Here is a 20,658-nt window from a genome sequence, read left to right on the forward strand (position 1 = left end):
TTGTATGTCTACTTGAGAAGTTTTTTTTCCCTTTTATTCTTTAAGCAATTATTATTATTATCTTTATTTCCTCCATCACTGAAGAGCATTTACATTATACATATTACAGATAGTACAGAAGATCATAATATACAGTAGATATAAATACAAGATTGTTTTAGAATTATATAAATTAGTAAAGAAAAGGCATAATTATAATATGTACAATCATACTAAAAGAAAATTAATGCAATTAATCTGTGATATCTATCAACAAATGTTAATTGGATGAATATATATATATATATATTTTTCAAGATTTTATTTTCAAAACACCAGAAGGTCATAGACCCATGTGGCCAACATTTACATACTATATATGACTACAGCAATTTAACATTTAATAATAATAATTACATATTCAAACATGCATACATACATACATTACATACATATATATATATATATATATATATACATAAGTACGCTCATAAATTTGCATATATACCATCTACACATATGTATACACATATATTTTCGCATATGTATAAGCACTGCTACATGCAACCCGTTTTTTTAATAATATTGATATGCTCCAACATTTTTTGTAACATAATAGACAGAATAAACATAATAGACAGAATAAACATTTTTAATATTCAATATGTGCATATATAGCATAGTGCAGTAAAGTAAGTAGTAGTAAGAAAAATGATTCCATATCTAGTCACAACTTGCTCGAAAACGAAAGTGGAAAGTTGGTGACCAATATGGATTTTATTTCAAAAATTTTAAATCATAAATGTAAAATATCAATCGGACATAAAATAAATACGAATTCTTATTCCATTTCCAGTCAAAACTTGCACAAAAGCGAAACCAGCAAGTTGATTGACATATGGATTTACTATAATTTTACATAATGAGATTAATAGAATCAATCATTGGGTTAGATAGAGGATAGGGAAATCCCAACCCGAGGGTGATCGGTTCCATCGGGAACGAGCCTTGGCGAGTTCCCGATGGAACCGATTGCCCGAGGGTTGGGATTTCCCTATCCTCTATCTAACCCAATGGTTGATTATTTTTCTCACTCACCTGAACACACAAATATCAGTGAATCTACTTGCTACGCCCATTACAACGTACCTAGTTTTGAAAAGGGGGCGGGGCTTAGGCGCCTGACTTTCTATGATTAAAAAGCATTATGTACGTCCGCAAAAAAATCTTCTGACCAAGTTTATGTGTGAAAAATTTAATGAAAATAAATTCATTTGAGACCCCTCATGAAAAAGCAAGGTTATCATGATGAAACACATCGATATTAAAAACGGAAAGTGCCATAATATAAGTGTTTATAAGGAAAAAGCGTTTACCGTTTGAAAAGATTTTTCTACTTTTTCGGTTATTTTGGCCGAATATTTGATTAAAATATATCAAAATGAGATTCGTCATCAAAAAGCATCGTTATCATAACAAAAAACATGAATGTTTTTCAGGCAAAGTGTCATAATATCCGATTTTACGAAGAACGTTTCGATATTTTAAAGTGTGCTATTTTTAGTAACAGATCGTTATTGGAAAGGGCGGATCTAGGTAGAGTAGGACTCATTGCAGTGTGAAAGTTAATATCAATCTATTTTGATTCCGTAGACAATTTAATAGATTAGCTTACACATTTTTAATACATTTTGACCTTTTGACGTTTAATTTTTGTTAAAATAGGAGTGAATCGCGTATTATTTAGAACTGCTGCACGTTGAGTGTGAGATAAGCCCATGTGAGATAAGATTTTCCAACAACGCTATTTTTAGTAACATTTAAGGATTTTTCTATCTGGTTAGTGAGAATACATTTTACAAAGCTAAGTGATAAACAAGAAAGGCATATAAGAGTCATACTAACAAAATTCACATCATTACATCTTGAAAAATCAGTTTAAGAATAGTTATCTCTGTAAAGTTCGTTTGTTCTTAATGTAAATGCTTTTTCTACATATGTACTTAAATTTCTTATGACATGCTTACATTCTGTAGTAATTAATTCAACAAATTTTTGCATATTTGGTCGTCTGTAATAATAGACTGGTACAAATTGTCTTCTCAAATCATTATATAAAACATATATATATAAAGGGAATAAGCTACTTAGTTGCATAGATATCAGGTTCATATGTATATATCAAGAGCATCAGACCTGAGCTTGTTTAGTGTAAGCAAGTGATGATATCTACCAGTCATAAACATACAATAATCTGTGTTTTATTTAGAAAACCCATTTATACGGTTATGATCTGAGAAATCTGATCCTTCTGTATCCAGAATATTGTTCGCATGTTTTTTGACAAAGTGCATTTACAAAAAAAACAACAAAAAAACCCCCCAAAAAAACAACAACAAAAACAATAGTATCCTATGTATATCCACCATATCTGCAACGTTTCACTGATTTTAATGGTTAAATAATCCTTTGTTTCATGCTTTAACCGTCTGCATGTTGCAATTATTTCCGTTGAAAATAGATGTTTACTTTTTAACTATCAAACAAAAAGCTATTTATACGCAAAAAGCATTCTATGGTCCAAAGAACAAAAATTTAAGGGTGCCATAGTTACTCTGGTGATGCGCTATCGTGGTGAACTTGGGGGAAAATAAGAATCAATCGAGAAAAAAATGGCGGCCATTTTTTTTATTTTATTTAGAAAATAGACCTGTTCTCCTCTTTCTAAAGTCTGATCTTCTCTTTCTAAAGTCTGATCTCCTCTTTCTAAGCTCTGATCTCCTCTTTCTAAAGTCTAATCTCAACTTTCAAAATTCTGATCTCATCTTTCTAAATCCTTAAGTCTGATCTCATCTTTCTAAAGTCTGAACTCATCTTCCTTAATTCTGATCTCTTCTTTCGAAAGGCCGATCTCCTCTTCCTTAAGTCTGATCTCTTTCTAAAGTCTTATGCTTACATTTTAACAGCGGTTTGGATTGCCTTATCAGACGTGGACACCGAGGGCACTTTCGTGTGGGCATATTCTGGAGCAATTAATAGTAACAATTTCCAAAACGGGTACACTGAATATAACAATGCTGCCTATGACTGCGTTAACTTGGAGCTATTCGGAACATTTACTTGGTTAACAAGTGACTGTGCTAGAAAGATAGGTTATATCTGTGAAAGACCTTTAGTAAGTACAATAATGACTATCAATTTGCAAAAGCATTTCTCAATGAAAAACGCGACACTTAACATTATTTCCTCCAAGTGTATTATGTGAAAAACATGTAGGTATTACCGGCGAAGTGGATGCGAGCTCTTTTTGTACGAGAGAACGGTGGAGACATTTTATCTTCGTAAATTCACGATTTCAGTTTCATGAATTCACAATTTTAACTTCACGAGTCACGATTTCAATTACACGATTTCAACTTAAATTCATGATTTCAACTTCATGAATTCACGATATCACCTTCATTAAGTGACTATTTCAAATTCATGAAGTTGAAATCATGAATAATTGAAGCTGACATCGTGAATTCGTGAAGTTGAAATCGTGAATCCGTGAAGTTGAAATCGTGAATTCATGATGTTAAATTCGTGAAGTTGAAATCGTGAATTTATGAATTCCTAATGTTGATTACTTAAATTCACGAAGTTTAAATTGTGAATTCACGAAGGTATATAATTGGAATTCATGAAGATGAAATGTCCTCATCGGTCGTTCGTACTTCTGTTACATACACTACATCTATTTTTCTTCTTTTCTATAAAGAGTTATGTCCGTCTACCGTAAACTCCCACAGTGGTGACAAATTGCATGATTTAATTTCACTGTAGTTAAACAAAATCACTGTACCAAAGTTTGAGAACCTAAAACATTCAATGTGTGCAATGTATACAGTCTGTTCTCGTTGACTTTTATGCTCTGCATTAGACTTACGATATAAGGCGACATATTTGAATTTGGAACTACTTTAGAAATCTTGATTCCGCCATTTTGTTTAGGTTATGATGTCAATTTTTAAATTCAAAGATTTAGTCATTATTACTTTTTTTTAATTATAATTAGAATCCGGTCAATAGGAAAAAAAATAACAAAGGATTGTCCGCACTTAATACTGGGGAATATGGCATTTGTTACTTTCTCTCGAACGAACACTGCCTTTTAACATGTTTAACCCGGACGAAATTACAAGGTCTCTTATTCGAAATATACGGGACGAACCGCTGTTTGACGATTGACTTGTTTTGCAATTATACGCACTTTTTACTTCCGATCACCGCACCTTTCATGTGATCCTAACATTTTACCCATACCTTTCTTGCGAAAACAGGAAGTAGACTCATTTGTTCACTGTGTATTAATTTCCTTGAAATTGCAAACACTAAAAACATCGCACTTCCGGTTTATTATAAGAAATGTTCCCAATTGTCAAAGAAATTACCAATAACGAGTCGAAATATGCAGACATAATTGAGCCGCGTCATAATGGGTTTGCGACCAGCATGGATCCAGACCAGCCTGCGCATCCGCGCAGTCTGATCAGGATCCATGCTGTTCGCTTACAAACCCTGTAACAAGTAGAGAAAGTGATAGCGAACAGCATGGATCCTGATCAGACTGCGCGGATGCGCAGGCTGGTCTGGATCCATGCTGGTCGTAAACCCATTATGTTGGTTTTGTCGTGACACGGCTCATTATATTCCTTACTCCGTTCGAAATTGGGTACTTATTCAAATTTTAAAACGTTATAAATGTTACCCCTGTTTTGTTTATAAAATTTGCGATGATTTGCATTGATAATTGGCATTCTTTTACATTTCTTTAACGATTTACATGTATGTGTTCGAGTGGATATTATATTAGTACCGAATCTTCGAACTTGTATTTTCGAAAACAAATATGTGGGTACAATAATATTTTATAACACAGACGTGTTTTAATTCAAGCAGTAGGTTGTAATTTCACTGGTACATACATATACACTGTGGCTCATTCTAAGAATGAAGTGATTCTATTTCTAGAAATATTTAATAAGCGTATTAATTTATACATGTATCTCTTATCTTAAAGGTTATTTCATACCCATGGTTTAATACTTAGCTATATAGTATGCATTATATGAAAACAAGTTTTAAGCATGTGAAATATTTCTGTTTAAACCATTCATTATAGATCTATTATAGTTAATAAAGTTAACCCAAATTAATTCACATGACGGGTTCTATATATGAACAGCGACGTAAAGGTTCATGGGGCTTGGCGATTGTTTTGTTTTGTGTTGGTTTTAATATATTTACATGTACTGAATTCGTGTATCGCAAATCAATATAATTTATTCATTTTTTTCTCTTCTTTTCCTTAGTGTCAATTTGTTTTATTTCAGTAAACTTAGACAGAACGGAAAAACAGACCGAAGAATGATGTACAAGTACTTTCTGTAATTCTAGTTATGATTTTACAATGAATACAGAATGTTGCATTTAAACATATCAATAATAAATTGTTGCATCGATATATTCTTTGTTCTCCTTTCATAAGTATATGTCTAAATTATCCGACTTCAAACCTAGGTCTCAGATATGTATTTTAAAGGCCCATTATGCCTCAGAAATGCTTTAATTTATGTTTCTCAAAAGCTTTTTAATTTTGGTGTACTTTTTAGTATCCAAAAAGTTACTTATTGGCTAATTACCTAAACTATATTTTTCACCTGTTGCTTTCTGGCAATAAGTACAGTTATAGTGAATTGGTATTTTGAATGTATGGAAGTCCAAATACTACTTTGTTTACATTTTGCTACTTTTATGAAAAATAATTTCGCATTTAGCGTTACTTTTATCAGGTAACAAGTAGCGAACATTCTCTAAAACTTTTATTTAAACATTATAAAATGTATGTTTGCTCTTTCTGAAGAAGTAAAATGTATTTGAGCCGCGTCACGACCGCGTTTGCGACCAGCATGGATCCAGACCAGTCTGCGTATCCGCGCAGTCTGATCAGGATCCATGCTGTTCGCTTACACACCCTATTGCAAGTAGAGAAACTGATAGCGAACAGCATGGATCCTGATCAGCGCAGGCTGGTCTGGATCCATGCTGGTCGCAAACCCACTATGTTGGTTTTGTCGTGGCACGGCTCATTTGTTTCTGAGGCATAATGTACCTTTAATCAGTTCAATGTTACGAGTGGTGATAGCTGTTGTTCATATATATTCTACAGTTGTTTGTATCAAAGCAACGTTTGACAATAAAGTCTACATGAGCACTGAATTACGTTTAAACAAGTGCTAGAAACAGTCAATATGAATTAAGATTGACATAAAATGCGCACCAAATAAAGCTTACATCAGCCCTAAAAGAAATTACATGAGCCCTAGCATATGCATTAATGAGGCCTTTATGAAAGAAGAAGAAAAAGACAGAAAAAAAACAACAACAACACGAATAAACGACCTTAGAATACTGCCATTGATATCAGTGAAGGCGTTCGTTGCCAAAATTCCAGACATTAAAAGACTTAAGTGTTCCTTTTGAAAAAAAAATGCGAACGTGTATGCCTGGCATTTTTGACTGCAAATAATTGCCTCTAAATCCCTAAATCCAATCTTCTAACTGGAGGTTCCTGCTTTTGAATAGCAGGTTAACCTAACATGAAAAAAAGAAGAAAAAAAAAAGAACAAAGTTCGTATCTTCCATTGCAAATAATACATTTGCAAGTTTGCACACTTAACTTCCTGAATCGGTTCGAAAATCACATAACGGATAATGGATGGACAGATAGACAAACAGATGTACAACAATACACCTCGAAAATTCTTTAGAACGTAAAACCATGACAACTGAAAAGTCGGCTTATAAGTAAAATAAAAATATTGCAGCCTCGGTTTGATAGAACAGGTCCATGTACGACAGTGACAAATGTAAACCACTGCCACGAGCAATAACTCAATGACATGTAAACATGATTGAGTTGTCTCCCATTCTACAACACAAAGCTGTTGTAATTAAAGTAATAATTTAGGCGATGCATTTAAACTATGATGAAGCTTACATCATGATAGTTGACATGAACACTTTGAGTTACATAATACCGACCATGCGAACTGGTCACCATAAGAATACAATGTATCATCAAACGCCAAAACAAGAAAGTGAAGTAGAAGATGATGAAAAAAAAGAAGAAAAAGAAGCAGAAGAAGTAACTATTTTTTACTTAAGCTCTTAAGAACAGCCATTGACAAGTGTAGCAATATGTTTTGATAGTTTATGATAATGCAAGCTGCACCTGAAATATGTTTGTCATAATAGTTCTCACCAGTATTTTGAGTTTGATACTGTCTAATAACCAGAGATATTGTTTGCCGAAACAAAACCATAAAATGTCAAATTGCCTTTTGTGAATGTAATGGAAGTTGGCATGATAAAAGATGATAAACACTTGGATTGATCTAAAATGGGTATGGGACCAAAAATATACATATTATTTTTCACTGAATGGGTACATATTCAAGAGATATTTAAAATATTGATAAAGCTGCACGCCTCCAGAAGAGCAAAATTATTTCAATAAAACCAAACGTGAGAAAAAATGCACTAACATTGTAGGAAAAGTAAAAAAAATAATCATATTTCTAGTAATAATTTACATGTTATGTGCGATTAATGACCCTCTTTTCATTATTTATCACTATATTTCTGCTGCGTTACTAACGCAGAAAGGGATATTTTTGCATTTTTGACCTCTTTTTGGTAACTTACATGGGTTGTAAGTGTCATTGATAATGTGTAAATTTCATCTTTTGATAACTTCACAGTATTATACTTTTAAAAAGATTTTCAAATAATTTTTATGAAAATTAGCATGAATATGGAGGCGTGCTGCTTTAAAAACAATAGAAACATATTGGCTGGATAGTCTTACAACATATTTCTTGAACAAAAAAACTTTGTCAAGTTTTACTTGTTTTAATATGACATTTGCATGATTTACTAACATATTGTTCTAAGACATTTTAATAGCAACATCCACATATAACCACATATAATTATTTTATGGTATGTTATGATACTTTACACTTTGAACATAGATATTTATGGTATTGTATACTTTCCATCATAGACCAATACAATTTAAATGTCCTTTTGTTTGCAATTAAAATTAAATTTAAAAATAAATAATATATATAATGCAAGTACACTACATGTTTGTTTTATATAATACTCATCTTTTAAATACATATATTGCTTTGCGTCCTTTTTATTTCTCGACTTGTGTCTATCTACACTCCTCTCACCGCTATGGGTTAGAATCCCGCCAGGAACTTAAAATAATTTCATGTGAGGAAGCAATCAAGCCAGCAAACGGACCGTCGGTGGTTCTACTGAAGTTCCCGTTCAGAGGGTCATCAGAGGTCCTCCTAAACCAGTAAAGCTGGAAAATCGCTATAACTGCGTTGATATTAAAAACTAATAGGCTTTTGCTTGTGCAAAGACTTATTAGGAACATTCAAATTAGGATTATATTTTATATTTAGTCTTCTGAATCTCCTCATAATTAAGATTTTATTTCTAAACCCTTGATATTGTTTTTATTTCTCCTAATTAGGCTTTTAAAACTTCTTTTTTAAGACTTACAAAGCTGTTCTTGTGTATTTTTCTCCTAATTATATATGAGTAAAATTTCTATTAAGTTGTAAATAGAAGTAACACATTGTAATAAGTTTTTTCTTTTGAATGAAAGTCCTAATTAGGCTTTTATAGCTCTTAGTTTAGAGTAAAAACAGTTCTTATTAGGCTTTAAACTCCTTATTACGATTTCAAAAGTTTTTTTTAAAGAAAACTAATATTTTGCACCACACGGTTGTGTACCAAAACACCTTTGAGAATGTTGTCATTTTATAAGAGATTTTCGACCATCCGACCACATACATGCATCGAGGACATATTGTTAGGAAAGTAACAGTGCGACCACGTGCACGCATCACGGGATTTCCTCTCAGATAAGCCTTGAATAAGTTTATATACAACAATAATAACGCAAACCAATTTGGGTATGAATTTTCGTACTTTTAAGTTGGCTATGAAATTTTAAATTTTTAAATAGATTATATGTAATTTCTTGGAACATCTTGAGTTTGAAGTTTTTTTTCTCTAGTTTTCATTCTATGTATATAACAGAATTATTTTAATTTTGCAAAACAAGAACGTGCCAAAAACGTTTTATATGCATTAAACATTGGAGATATATTTCGCACCTTGTTTTCAAATATTAAACTGGGAGCATTTTTGCCAAAATACACATTTAATTTCTATATTCGACTTAACCTACTTGTAATAGAAAAGGAACTGTGATGGGCTACAAGAAAAAAAAATTAAACTTGAGCAGCCGGCAAAATTCTGACACTGATATTAGACTGTACATATTTGCAAGTGTTATCATACCTGCTGAATTTGTGAAATTCACTTTCCAAATTTCCATTTCGTATACCTCTATCAATCTTGGAATATGAAGACAGAAATTTCTTAAGTTAGTTAGCCATAAGTGTAGAGCCAGTTCCGTCTGCAAGGATGTTCAGTCTGGCATACATGTACTCGTCTATCTGTATTTAATTTATTAAAAACATTCCGATTCCAGCACTGTAAAGATGCAGTGTTATTAACAGTTGTCATACTTTACAATTGCTTTTGATCTTTTCTCAAGATGGAAAAGTTATCAATGCGATAGGTGCATCGAAGAAACACTTTTGATGACATAAAGTAAACGTAATTCCAATCAGACGGAGTCCATCAATTCAATGTCATTTCACATTACCTGAACATATAACGAATAACCCTACATCTATAAACTAAACAGTCCATCCATCCATCCATCCATCAATCCATCCATCCATCCATCCATCCATCCATCCATCCATCCATCCATCTATCCATCTATCCATCCATCCATCCATCTATCCATCTATCCATCTAATCTACCTACCTACCTACTTACCTACCTACCTACCTACCTACCTATCTAATCTATCTAATCTATCTACCTATCTACCTATCTACCTATCTAATCTATCTATCTATCTATCTACCTATCTACCTATCTACCTATCTATCTATCTATCTATCTATCTATCTATCTATCTATCTATCTATCTATCTATCTATCTATCTATCTATCTATCTATCTATCTATCTATCTACCTACCTACCTACCTACCTACCTACCTACCTACCTACCTACCTACCTATCTACCTATCTATCTATCTATCTATCTATCTATCTATCTATCTATCTATCTATCTATCTATCTATCTATCTATCTATCTATCTATCTACCTATCTATCTAATCTATCTAATCTATCTACCTACCTACCTATCTACCTATCTATCTAACTGTTGATTGGAAAAGCAAATAGACATTTACGGTATTAAATTGTCGGCAGAATTTTGTTTTATAGTTTCAAAGATTTAGGACAGTGTTGTTATTATTTAGCTAGTTTGTTGGCATAATATTGTATTATGTTTGTTGAATTGTCGTTGTATATATGTTTGATATTTATATAGTCTTGTTTTGCTCTTCTTTCAAATGAGGAATAAAAGATATATGCAGAGCATTTATTTCTTAGTTTACTTTCCAAAGCACTGTGACTGTTGTCTGCACTCGAATGACTTATATTTTAAAGAAAGCAGCAGTTAAAGGGACGTAAAAGCAGTTCCGGTGTCAGGATATTTTGAGAATGACAGCGGTGAAAGGGAGATAAATGTGTTTAATTTCAATGCCTTGAAAATGTATGAGACACAACAATAATTTGAGCGATTCATTCAATGCATTCTTCATTGAGGCATACTACTATACATCGGATCAACCTGAGCTAGTCTTAATTTTTAAAACGGATTCTTGGTCTAGAAGTTTATGATACAAATAATAATGACTTTCACGTAATCATTCATTGGGGAACAACTTCATATGGTTCACCGAAATGTGTATCGGTTAGAAAGATCTGTCAGTTTTTGGTTAAACATATATTGGTTAAGTTCCAATGTGAGGACGCCATTTTCAAGAATTTGAACAGTATTTTTTTTGTATTATTATTTTTTTTATTTATTTAAACTATTATTTTACCGGAAACAAGTACATTTTTTTAACAGATGAACATTTCGAGGAACCATATGATGTTGCTCCCCCGTGTGAACCGAGTTAGGCTGAAACCAATGACGTCTAGGTTGAAACGCAAACACCTTAAACACTTAGGTCACTACTCTTGTAATTGATAGACTGATTCTACAAACTAAATTACTGTCAATTAGGCAAATTTCACCACGGCTTAAATCTTAATAACGTTCTTAATTATGGTTGACATAATTCTACAGTAATTCCTGTAGGTAACTATATCTGATGTCTTTAGCTAATATAAATATCTTGATGATCCTGTGTGACAAAAACTTTCAATCGGTAACGCTAGATGAGTTTTCATAATCGACCGGGAAAACTTTATCCGTATCACTTAAACCTAACAAAAATAAAAAGCAGTATTTGCATGTTTGTGCACTTAATTCTGAGTTTACTTTGTGCGTTAACTGTACAAGGTAAGTAAAAGTATATGTTCAAGTTTCATGTCTACGGATTTGTGGATTTTTTTCTGTTTGGTTATGATTTGGTTTTACATCGCAACAACACAGTGCATGGCGACTTTCTAACATTGTTTATGGGAGAAAACCTCAAGTACCCTGTTATGCATTACTTAAGGCACGAATTGGCACCTGAGTAAAACCAAAGACGTTCCGTAAACTAGCTAGCTCACATGCAAGAATCCAAAGTCACTGTCAAAACTCGAACCACTGACGCCTACTAACATTTTATAGTAATTTAAAAGAAAAATCAGCATTCACCTAGAATTGATTACTCTAATACGGTATGGTACAAAATTATATATAAGTTTCGATTACTTCCCTTTGTTAACTTTTTAGATGCCTTTGCGATTTTTGAGAAGAGATATAGAAAAAACAAAATTGGTGGTTGTTTATATATTCTAATTTATTAAGCATTCGACAAACCGTAAAAAAATTTATACCATTATAAACATTAAAACAATTGTTCTGATAGTTTTTTTTACAATTTTATCTATAATTCGATCAATGTATATCAAAATATACATTTGTACTTCAAAATACTTCTTTACGTCAGGGTGGTTGATCACTTGATTTTAGTTAACAATAACTTATGGTCACCTCTAATAGCCACGCACAAAACTTGAAAGGTTTTTATTTCGCTAATTTTTCGTTATAGTTTTCAATATTTGAATAAATAAAAAATGCCATGTCCAAGGCAAGTGTTTGCTAATTCCAAACTTTCTACTGAATACCTTTTTCCGCTATGCTTGCAGACATGTTTCTTTGTGGTATACGTAATATTTTAATGAAAATATGCGGTAACATTGGTCACACTTTCATCAAGCATGTCGAGTAAAGTGCAATAGCTTCATTTAAAAAAAAATTGAAAATGGAATCGGCAAATATTTGTCTACAAAATGGTACATGGTTATTATTCACATATTGAAAGATGTAACGAAAAATTAACAAATACTTTCAAGTGAGGCCATTTGCGGCGACCCAGTGTTACAGAAAACATGTGTCAAACGATCACCCTACCTGAAGTTTGATGATAAACATCAAGCTTTTATTGTTGGCCACCTAACAGTATCATCCACTGGTTCATATATGAAATGAAGAGGAAAGAAAAAGTTAAGTTTCCAATGGGGTCCAAACACTGACATCAATTTATCTTTTTTGCCCCTCGTATCAGTAATGTAAATGTCGAAATCCATTTCAAAGGAAGTTTTACCCGTGCTTATACCGGCAACTATTATTTTCAGATATGTGTTGGCAATAAGTAAAAACAGTAACAGTAGCCATCCGAGCACTATGCAACATGCATATATCAAAATCAATGTATCCGAATATTGCACGAGTTATTGCTATTGGGAAAATCAAGTCAAAGTAACTGGTGTATGGAAGAATATCGTAGTAATAAAATGGCAGACAGTGTACGCTTGCAAATAAAGCGCCCATGAGAGCCCAAAATACGAATACGGTAAAATGTCTGAGATTCCTACCTCCAATACACACCCCGGTAAAATAACAGTGGTGGTCTCGCTTCATTACACACTTGTCACATATTGGACAATGGTGACATCTTGGTGGGCGGGGTCTGTTACACTGTAAACACGGGACCCACGAGAAATATGGGTATTGGGTTCGCTCGGGTGGCTCCGTGTGGGTTCTGGGTACTTTAGTGGCGACATACATAAAGCTGTCATGTGAGTCATAACTTTCCATGTTCAGTGATGTAGCGTCTTTTCGAGGTCGCATGGTGCTGTCATTATGGTTATTGTTGACAGTATGGCATATTTTCTGTCCAATTGATATCCCGTCCGGAATAATACCGTCACGTGACGGCTTATAACTTGTATCAACGTATTTTATACACAACCAATTCACAGTTAATTGAAAAACAATAAAAAATCCAAATAATCGTAAGCACAAAATAACATTGTCACTATAGTTACTATACAGATATGGAATAGCAAATATTATTCCTACACTCGCGATCCCTGTCATGCCTTTCAGAAATATAGCTTGGGTCATGTAGTCAAATATTCGAAGGTTGAAGTTTTGTACTATAGGCGTAAGCATTTCTAAAATCTCCCACTTTGTTCGACTCAATGAGTTCTTGAACTTGACAGTATCGTTGCTCTGCATCTTTGAACCCTGGATGAATGAATAAATTTCACAGTTTATTAACACTCTAAATATAAACATAAGGACCAAGATATATAAGTTAAAAATGCCAGATAAAAATAAAGGAGGCATATCTGTGAAGTGAAATGGAAATAAAAACCATTGAGAAAAAAAACTGATTCGCAAAAGTTTTTTTTACTTTCTGTCGGTTTCTATTGTGTCAATATCTTAACAGAATTGCATGTGTATATACACAAGGTTTGTATTATGGGGTTTTACATTATTTTCTTTACATTGAAATACCAGGAAATACTTGCAGGGAACCAGTTGCAACGCACGTGCATTTTTCAGTAATTACCCAGTCGTAGTTACAGTCTCGTTTTTAAAGTACAACGTAGTTTATTTTGGTTTCTACAGAATTTATTTTAGTTCGATTGAGTAGGAAGATATTAACTTAAAAACACACTTTTAAATACGTTCCTGGAACCAACCCCAGTACTGAGCAAATGGAGTGTTAAAGGTTCTTTCTCAAGGAATTAACGACTTGGCTTTGTCAAAGATTTGAACCCATGCGGCTAGCGATTAGATTACTAGTCCAAAGCGTTAACCACTGGACCATGTAGTAATTTATTTAATACAACAAAAAGAACATGTTTTAACATTTTTAACGTTATTCAAATGTTACTGGTTTCCACTATAGACCATAATACATTCTCTATTGAAAAAAAAGTACTTCCTATTTAAGTTCACGTCTAAAAACCTTTCCATTCAATTGAAAATCGTCAGGGAACAGGTAACAATCAAAATAACTTGAAAGTTTGCCATAATTGTGTTCAGTTTTATATTTAACTATGAAAAAGTAATCAATAATCCACGTGACCAACTGAAATTTCTATAAATGTGGTTTAGAATGTATTGGTAGCGTTCCAATTTAAAGATAGTAAGGCAGTCTTTTTAATAAATAGGTCGTTTTTAAATTGTATCAAGAAATGTCTTTCATTGTTAATTATTGGTATATAACCATTAACACAAGCTTTTTTTAAAAACTTACTAATTCAACTCAACAGGACGGTGAAAAAATGAACATAATGTCACTTTAATTACTTTAATTCTTCGGCCAGTTTCAGAAAGCATATAGTCTTAGCTTTTTAATAATGTTGTTCCATGAAACAGCAATATAAGATATATATTTGATTATTACATGTATAACTAACATGAATGCGTCACAATATTCTTGCATAAAAATGCGCACATCGATGTACTGGTATACGTTAACGGGAAGAAAACATGCACTGACGAAACGTTTCTCTTGACCACGTGCTCGGGCTTATAATGCGTGCTAGTGCTTCTACAGATGTTAATGCACGAAACAAGGTGCATTATCCCTCTATTAATGTACAGGGTGACTTCAGAAGTCCGATATAAAGTATAATGACCACCTAAGTGGGCACTTTAATCTCTTTTATTGGACAGTTAAATTTCATTAGTGCTCGCCAATTTTTTTAAGCCAATCACCGACGAGGATTTTTCAAATTTTCAGGTTACAAATCTTAATAGAACAGATTTTATATAGACTGGACGTTTTATATAATAAAACGCAAGTGGGCGGAGCACTAAAGCCGGTTAGAGTGCATATTGGATGTTCTTCGTAAATAAGAAAGCTACAGTCGCTTCGCAAGCTCCGCTCCTTTTTAGCTTTCTTATTGACGAAGAACACCCAATATGCACTCTAACCTATACGTAGTGTACAAATGTATAACCGCTACAATACACGTCTTCACCGAGTAAGAATGAAGGACCTTGCGAAAAGTTTAGCGCATTTCACTTGAAAGGCTGTTTATTTATTTATATGCTTAAGCAATAAAATTCTTTTCCCGTAAAACTTATTTCATCTTTTGTTGTAGAGAAGTGTATTATATAATGAACACTTCAGATCTAGCATTATACATATAGAAATCTTCAGTTTAATAATATTTCATTGTATATTTTGTTGATGATAAATTAACACAATCTAACATCATTATCTTAAGTATAAATACAATGTACACACAAAAGGGTAGGATCAAAAGTTATACCAACATTATCTAGGGTCCTTCCCCAAATACAGAAATCTTTAGTCCAATGCCTTTATAAAACAATAATAGAACATTTACAAAGCAAACATTTTAATAAACTGTGGATATCTAAACGTTTTAGCTTACAATTATTGGTGTCTATTGCAAATTATTAAAATTCAGTAACGTATTAATATTTATCTTACCAATGAAATTTAATATCCAATTTTTCAAAAGTCAAGACAATCGTCATATGTTAAGCAGTATGTATTTTATTCCGCCTCACTGTGACAGAGTATATCCTGGATAAAATGTTTTACCCCAGTGTATATGTTATAGTATTTAGTGTATTTATTTGTCATAGTTTTAAGGTATTAAATACCTATCAATAGGTTATAATTCGATTTTATACAACATGTTTAAACATGACGGGTCAGTGTTTGCATTACATTATAATCCGTTAAGCAGTTTTGTCAGTTTGTATTGTGCCTATTAATGCAATGAAAAATCAATTGGTCTTAGCCAACCTAATATAAGGTCAAGCTATTTAAATTCGCTTCCTTTTTTTCTTTTCTTTTTGGTTGTTGTGTTTTTGTGATGGTTTTTTAAGGGGGGGGGGGGGGTGTTATTTTTATTATTATTATTATTTATTATTATTATTATTTATTATTATTATTATTATTATTATTATTATTATTATTATTATTATTATTATTATTATTTATTATTATTATTATTATTATTATTATTATCATTATTATTATTATTATTATTATTATTATTATTATTATTATTATTATTATTATTATTATTATTATTATTATCATCATTATTATTATTATTATTATTATTATTATTATTATTATTGTCTCATTTCACCATTTTTTATTATTTAATTTATATTAAAAGTGAAATTATACTCATTTTTTCATTGTAAAAATAAGCTGAATTAGCTTTATATTTTATTAGATAGTGATTGAACAATAATTGATAATTACAAATGTTAAAGAAATAAAAGAGCTACTTTACTGTATCTAAAATATAAAAAGATTGCCCCAATCTTTTTACCAACTGGACGTTACCGGTGAATTATATAGGCTATTTATATAAATTTCCTTGGGTTAAGTCGGTTATTTATTATTTTTTGCGTAAACTATGAAAAAAAAAAAATGGAAATAATTATTGCAATATGTAAAGTTATTTTGAATTTTACTTTTACAGTATGCACTTTAACCATGTTTATTATGATTACCGACAAGAACAAACCACTTCGCAACTTTGCCAAAAGATTCTTGAAACACTAAATTCCCGACAATTAATATGTCATTACGGAATGCAAAAAGTGAATTTGAATTTGATATTAAGAAAATTTTATCAGATAGTATTATTATCTGCAAATAATGGCAAATTCATCCCTCAAATGTGATGTCAACACAATTAATTTATGACAGAAGTTCTCTCAAGCCTGCTTTCTATTTATTTATAATTAAATGCAAACATACCCTTTTTCAAGCAACAATAATACTATATACATATATTGAAAATTTGATATCTTTAATATATATTATATGTAATTTAAAAGCGTTATACTTTTCAGGTCTGACTTACGTTTTTATTTTTCTATAGACTAACATTACGAGAGATTGTCCCTAATAAAACTTTTTCATGTAAAGTTCTTCTCTGGGAGAAAGAAAGCCTGCCACATTAAAATGTGATGCTTTGTATATGATTTTATTTTCGAAAACTTCGATTGGTCTTAAATCCGTTTTGCATAGTTCGAAACAAATATTGGCAGGTTTTTTTTTTTATTGAAGATGGAATTGTATCTCGTAATCAAGATAATTTATTTGTTTTCTTACTTCATTCCTTCCTTCCTTCCGACCGACCAGTCCGTCCAGTCCGTCTGTGTGACCGGGGTCTATGAACGTCATTCCGTCCATAATTGTAGTTAAAAAAGGAGAACTTCCCATAAGCCTATTGGTTTATGTGATAATTGTACTGGTTTAAGGGGGAAAATGCCACATAAAGATAAAAAAAGCATATAAACCCCAAATGTTGGCACGTCCGTCCGTTCGTTCGTTCGTTCTTTCTATCGTTCGTTCGTTCATTCGTTTCGTTCGTTCGTTCGTTCGTTCGTTCCTTCATTCATTCATTCATTCAGTCATTCATTCATTCATTCATTCATTCATTCATTCATTTTATTCACTCATTCATTCACTCAGTCATTCTTTTTCATTCATTATTTTATATATTTATTATAGAACATAATCTATAGATAATAAACATGAATAACCAAAATTCTTAATAGAATTATTATTATTGTTCATGTATGGAGAGCAACTCCTCTGCCCTTATTTTAGCCGTTTATTATTAATATGCCCTGCAGATTTACGTCCCTTAATGATTCACATTTCTTGTTAACCCATTTTGTTGCATATATAAAACATGTTTACAGACATTTAAAGGCATAAAATGAATAAGAGAACTTTTTTACCAAAACAATTTAGACTTAATGGGTAGCACTTAAGTCTTAAGAATGCTGGCATCTTTCAAATGCAGACAAACAATAACACCATTCTATCAATTTATTTCCTACTTTAAGTATTTCAAAGCTGGTTTTCTAAATATTTGTATAGAGAACAATAATCTCATTTTTAATTCAAAATTTACATATTGAACACAATCGTAAATTTTCAGAATTTTATTATACCTTCCAGTTTCAAGCACTTTTGGAGCAACACCAAATCAAAATTATTAGGTCGGTGATGATCCATGCTTTAGTAGATAATATATCATTCAGATTATTCGTATGATTTATTCAATCAAATTTTTTTAAATTTGTTTCTACCATGCCCTGATAGGCCAACTTTATTATCATTATTTGTACGTCAATCAGTTATAAATTACGTTGGCACATATCATATATATTCGACACCGTTCTCAGATTTCGCTATAAAAGCCAAATTGATTTTCTGGTAGGATAAGTAGTTCAGTTTCCCTTGTTATTGTTGTTGTTTTGTGGGTGTTGTTGTTTTTTGTGGATTTTTTTTTTTTGGGGGGGGGGGGGGTTTTGTTTGGCGGCGGGGGGGGGTTGGTTATGGTTTTTTTTTTTTTTTTTTTCTGTTTGTTTATATAGGGTGGGGGATGGGGTTTTCTTGGTGTTTTTGTTGTTGTTGTTTTTTGTGTGAGTTTTGTTTTTTGTTGTTATTTATTTTGTCACTTAACATAAATAAATAATTTTCATAGGTCTGTCTCTGCGTTCTTGGATGGTTGAACCAACGTATAATTATCAGACAGATACCGAGAAATTGAGTTCCCGCCGTTCTAATCGGTTTTCCGTCGTCCGAATCAGTACTCGCATCAGGTTGATCACAGCATACACTCCTTCCCTCAGACATTTTCTTCTTACAGCTATAAAGTTCTTAAAAGATTTTTTCCAAACACGTATAGTTCTGTTGAAGTAAAAGAATATACAAATATGCATCAATCGAAAAACATCTTTACATGTAGGTGAAAGAATTTCTTTTAGATGTGTTGGAAATATGGTCACTCAATTTCTTTTTCTTAACATTTCTTAAAAAAGACAGGTCTGTATTAGACCATATTTATTTTACAGAGCAAGTAATAGAAGCTTGTTACAGAATAATTGTGTTATTGAAGTTACTGTCGTTCGACTCAAGGCCGGTCCCCTCACCATTTCTCTTGACAATAAAAGAGACAAATGTCCAATTCTTGATTTAAAGGCCCATTATACCTCAGACATGCTTTGAATATTTTTAAAAAAGTTTTTCACTTTGGAGTACTGTGATAGTATCCAAAAAGTTACTCATTGGTCAATTACCTGAGCCATCTTTTTTCATCTGCAACAGTTACTTGTGGGCAATACGTATATAGTTATAATAAAATTATATTTTGTATGGAAGTCAAAATACTACTTTGTATACATATATCGCTACTTTCTTCTGATATGTAGAGTCGTTACCATATATGTAGAGTTGTCACCATGTATGTAGAGTCGTTACCATGTTTGTAGAGTCGTCATCATGTGAGTAGAGTCGTTACCATGTATGTAGAGTCAACAGCATGTATGTTGAGTCGTCACTAAGTATATAGAGACTTTACAATATATGTAGAGTCGTCAACATACATGTAGAGTCGTTACCATGTATGTACAGTCGTTACCATGTATGTACAGTCGTTACAATGTATGTAAAGCCGTTACCATGTATAAAGAGTCGACATCATGTATGTGAAGTCGTCAGCATGTATGTAGAGTCATTATCATATATAGAGTCGTTACCATGTATGTACAGTCGTAACCATGTATGTTCAGTCGTAACCATGTATGAAGAGTCGTTATCATGTGAGAAGAGTCGTCACCATGTATGTAAAATCGTCACCATGTATGTAAAGTCGTGACCATATATGTAGAGACTTTATCTTGTCTATAGAGTCTTTATTATGTATATAGAGTCGTCACTATGAATGAAATGTCGTTACCAAGTATGAAGAGTCGTTACCATGCATGTAGAGTTGTCACCATGTATGTACAGTCGTCACAATGTATGTAGAGCCGTCACAATGTATGTAGAGTCGTCACAATGTATGATGAGTCGTTACCAAGTATGTAGAGTCGTCACCAAGTATATAGAGACTTTACCATGTATGTAGAGTCGTCATCATTTTATGTATAGTCGTCAGCATGTATGAAGAGTCGTTACCATGTATGTAGAGTCGTTACTATGTATGTAGAGTCGTTACCATGTATGTTTAGTCGTCACCATGTATGTAGAGTTGTCACCATGAATGTAGAGTCGTTACCATATATGTAGACATTTTATCATGTATGTTTAGTCGTTACCATATATGTAGACTCTTTATCATGTATATAGAGTCTTTAT

General features: G+C 32.3%; 2 protein-coding genes across 2 annotated transcripts in view; one reads left to right on the top strand and one right to left on the bottom strand.

Annotated features, from left to right (window-relative positions):
• Positions 1-5,483, top strand: part of LOC132747219 (brevican core protein-like) — a 28,291-nt gene extending 22,808 nt beyond the window's left edge. Inside the window, exons 8-9 of the mRNA XM_060736549.1 lie at positions 2,946-3,154; positions 5,355-5,483. Coding sequence (XP_060592532.1) covers positions 2,946-3,154; positions 5,355-5,357 — 212 coding nt within the window. The 3' untranslated portion in view covers positions 5,358-5,483. The remainder of the gene's footprint in view (positions 1-2,945; positions 3,155-5,354) is intronic.
• A 6,532-nt stretch (positions 5,484-12,015) lies between these two features.
• On the bottom strand, positions 12,016-16,357 carry LOC132747220 (putative ZDHHC-type palmitoyltransferase 2). Its single transcript, XM_060736550.1, has 2 exons — positions 15,964-16,357; positions 12,016-13,733 (listed from the first exon to the last, which is right to left on the bottom strand). Exon 2 carries the CDS (start codon positions 13,722-13,724, stop codon positions 12,804-12,806), a length of 921 nt encoding a protein of 306 aa, XP_060592533.1. The 5' UTR covers positions 13,725-13,733; positions 15,964-16,357; the 3' UTR covers positions 12,016-12,803.
• Between the last annotated feature and the right edge of the window lie 4,301 nt (positions 16,358-20,658).

The sequence above is a fragment of the Ruditapes philippinarum genome, unplaced genomic scaffold (genome assembly GCF_026571515.1).
Source record: "Ruditapes philippinarum isolate M1 unplaced genomic scaffold, ASM2657151v2 ctg6473_1_1_1_1, whole genome shotgun sequence".
Lineage (NCBI taxonomy): Eukaryota > Metazoa > Mollusca > Bivalvia > Venerida > Veneridae > Ruditapes > Ruditapes philippinarum.

Coding starts and splice junctions, on each gene's coding strand:
- LOC132747220 (XM_060736550.1), bottom strand. CDS start 13,724: ATGCAGAGCAACGATACTGTCAAGTTCAAGAACTCATTGAGTCGAACA.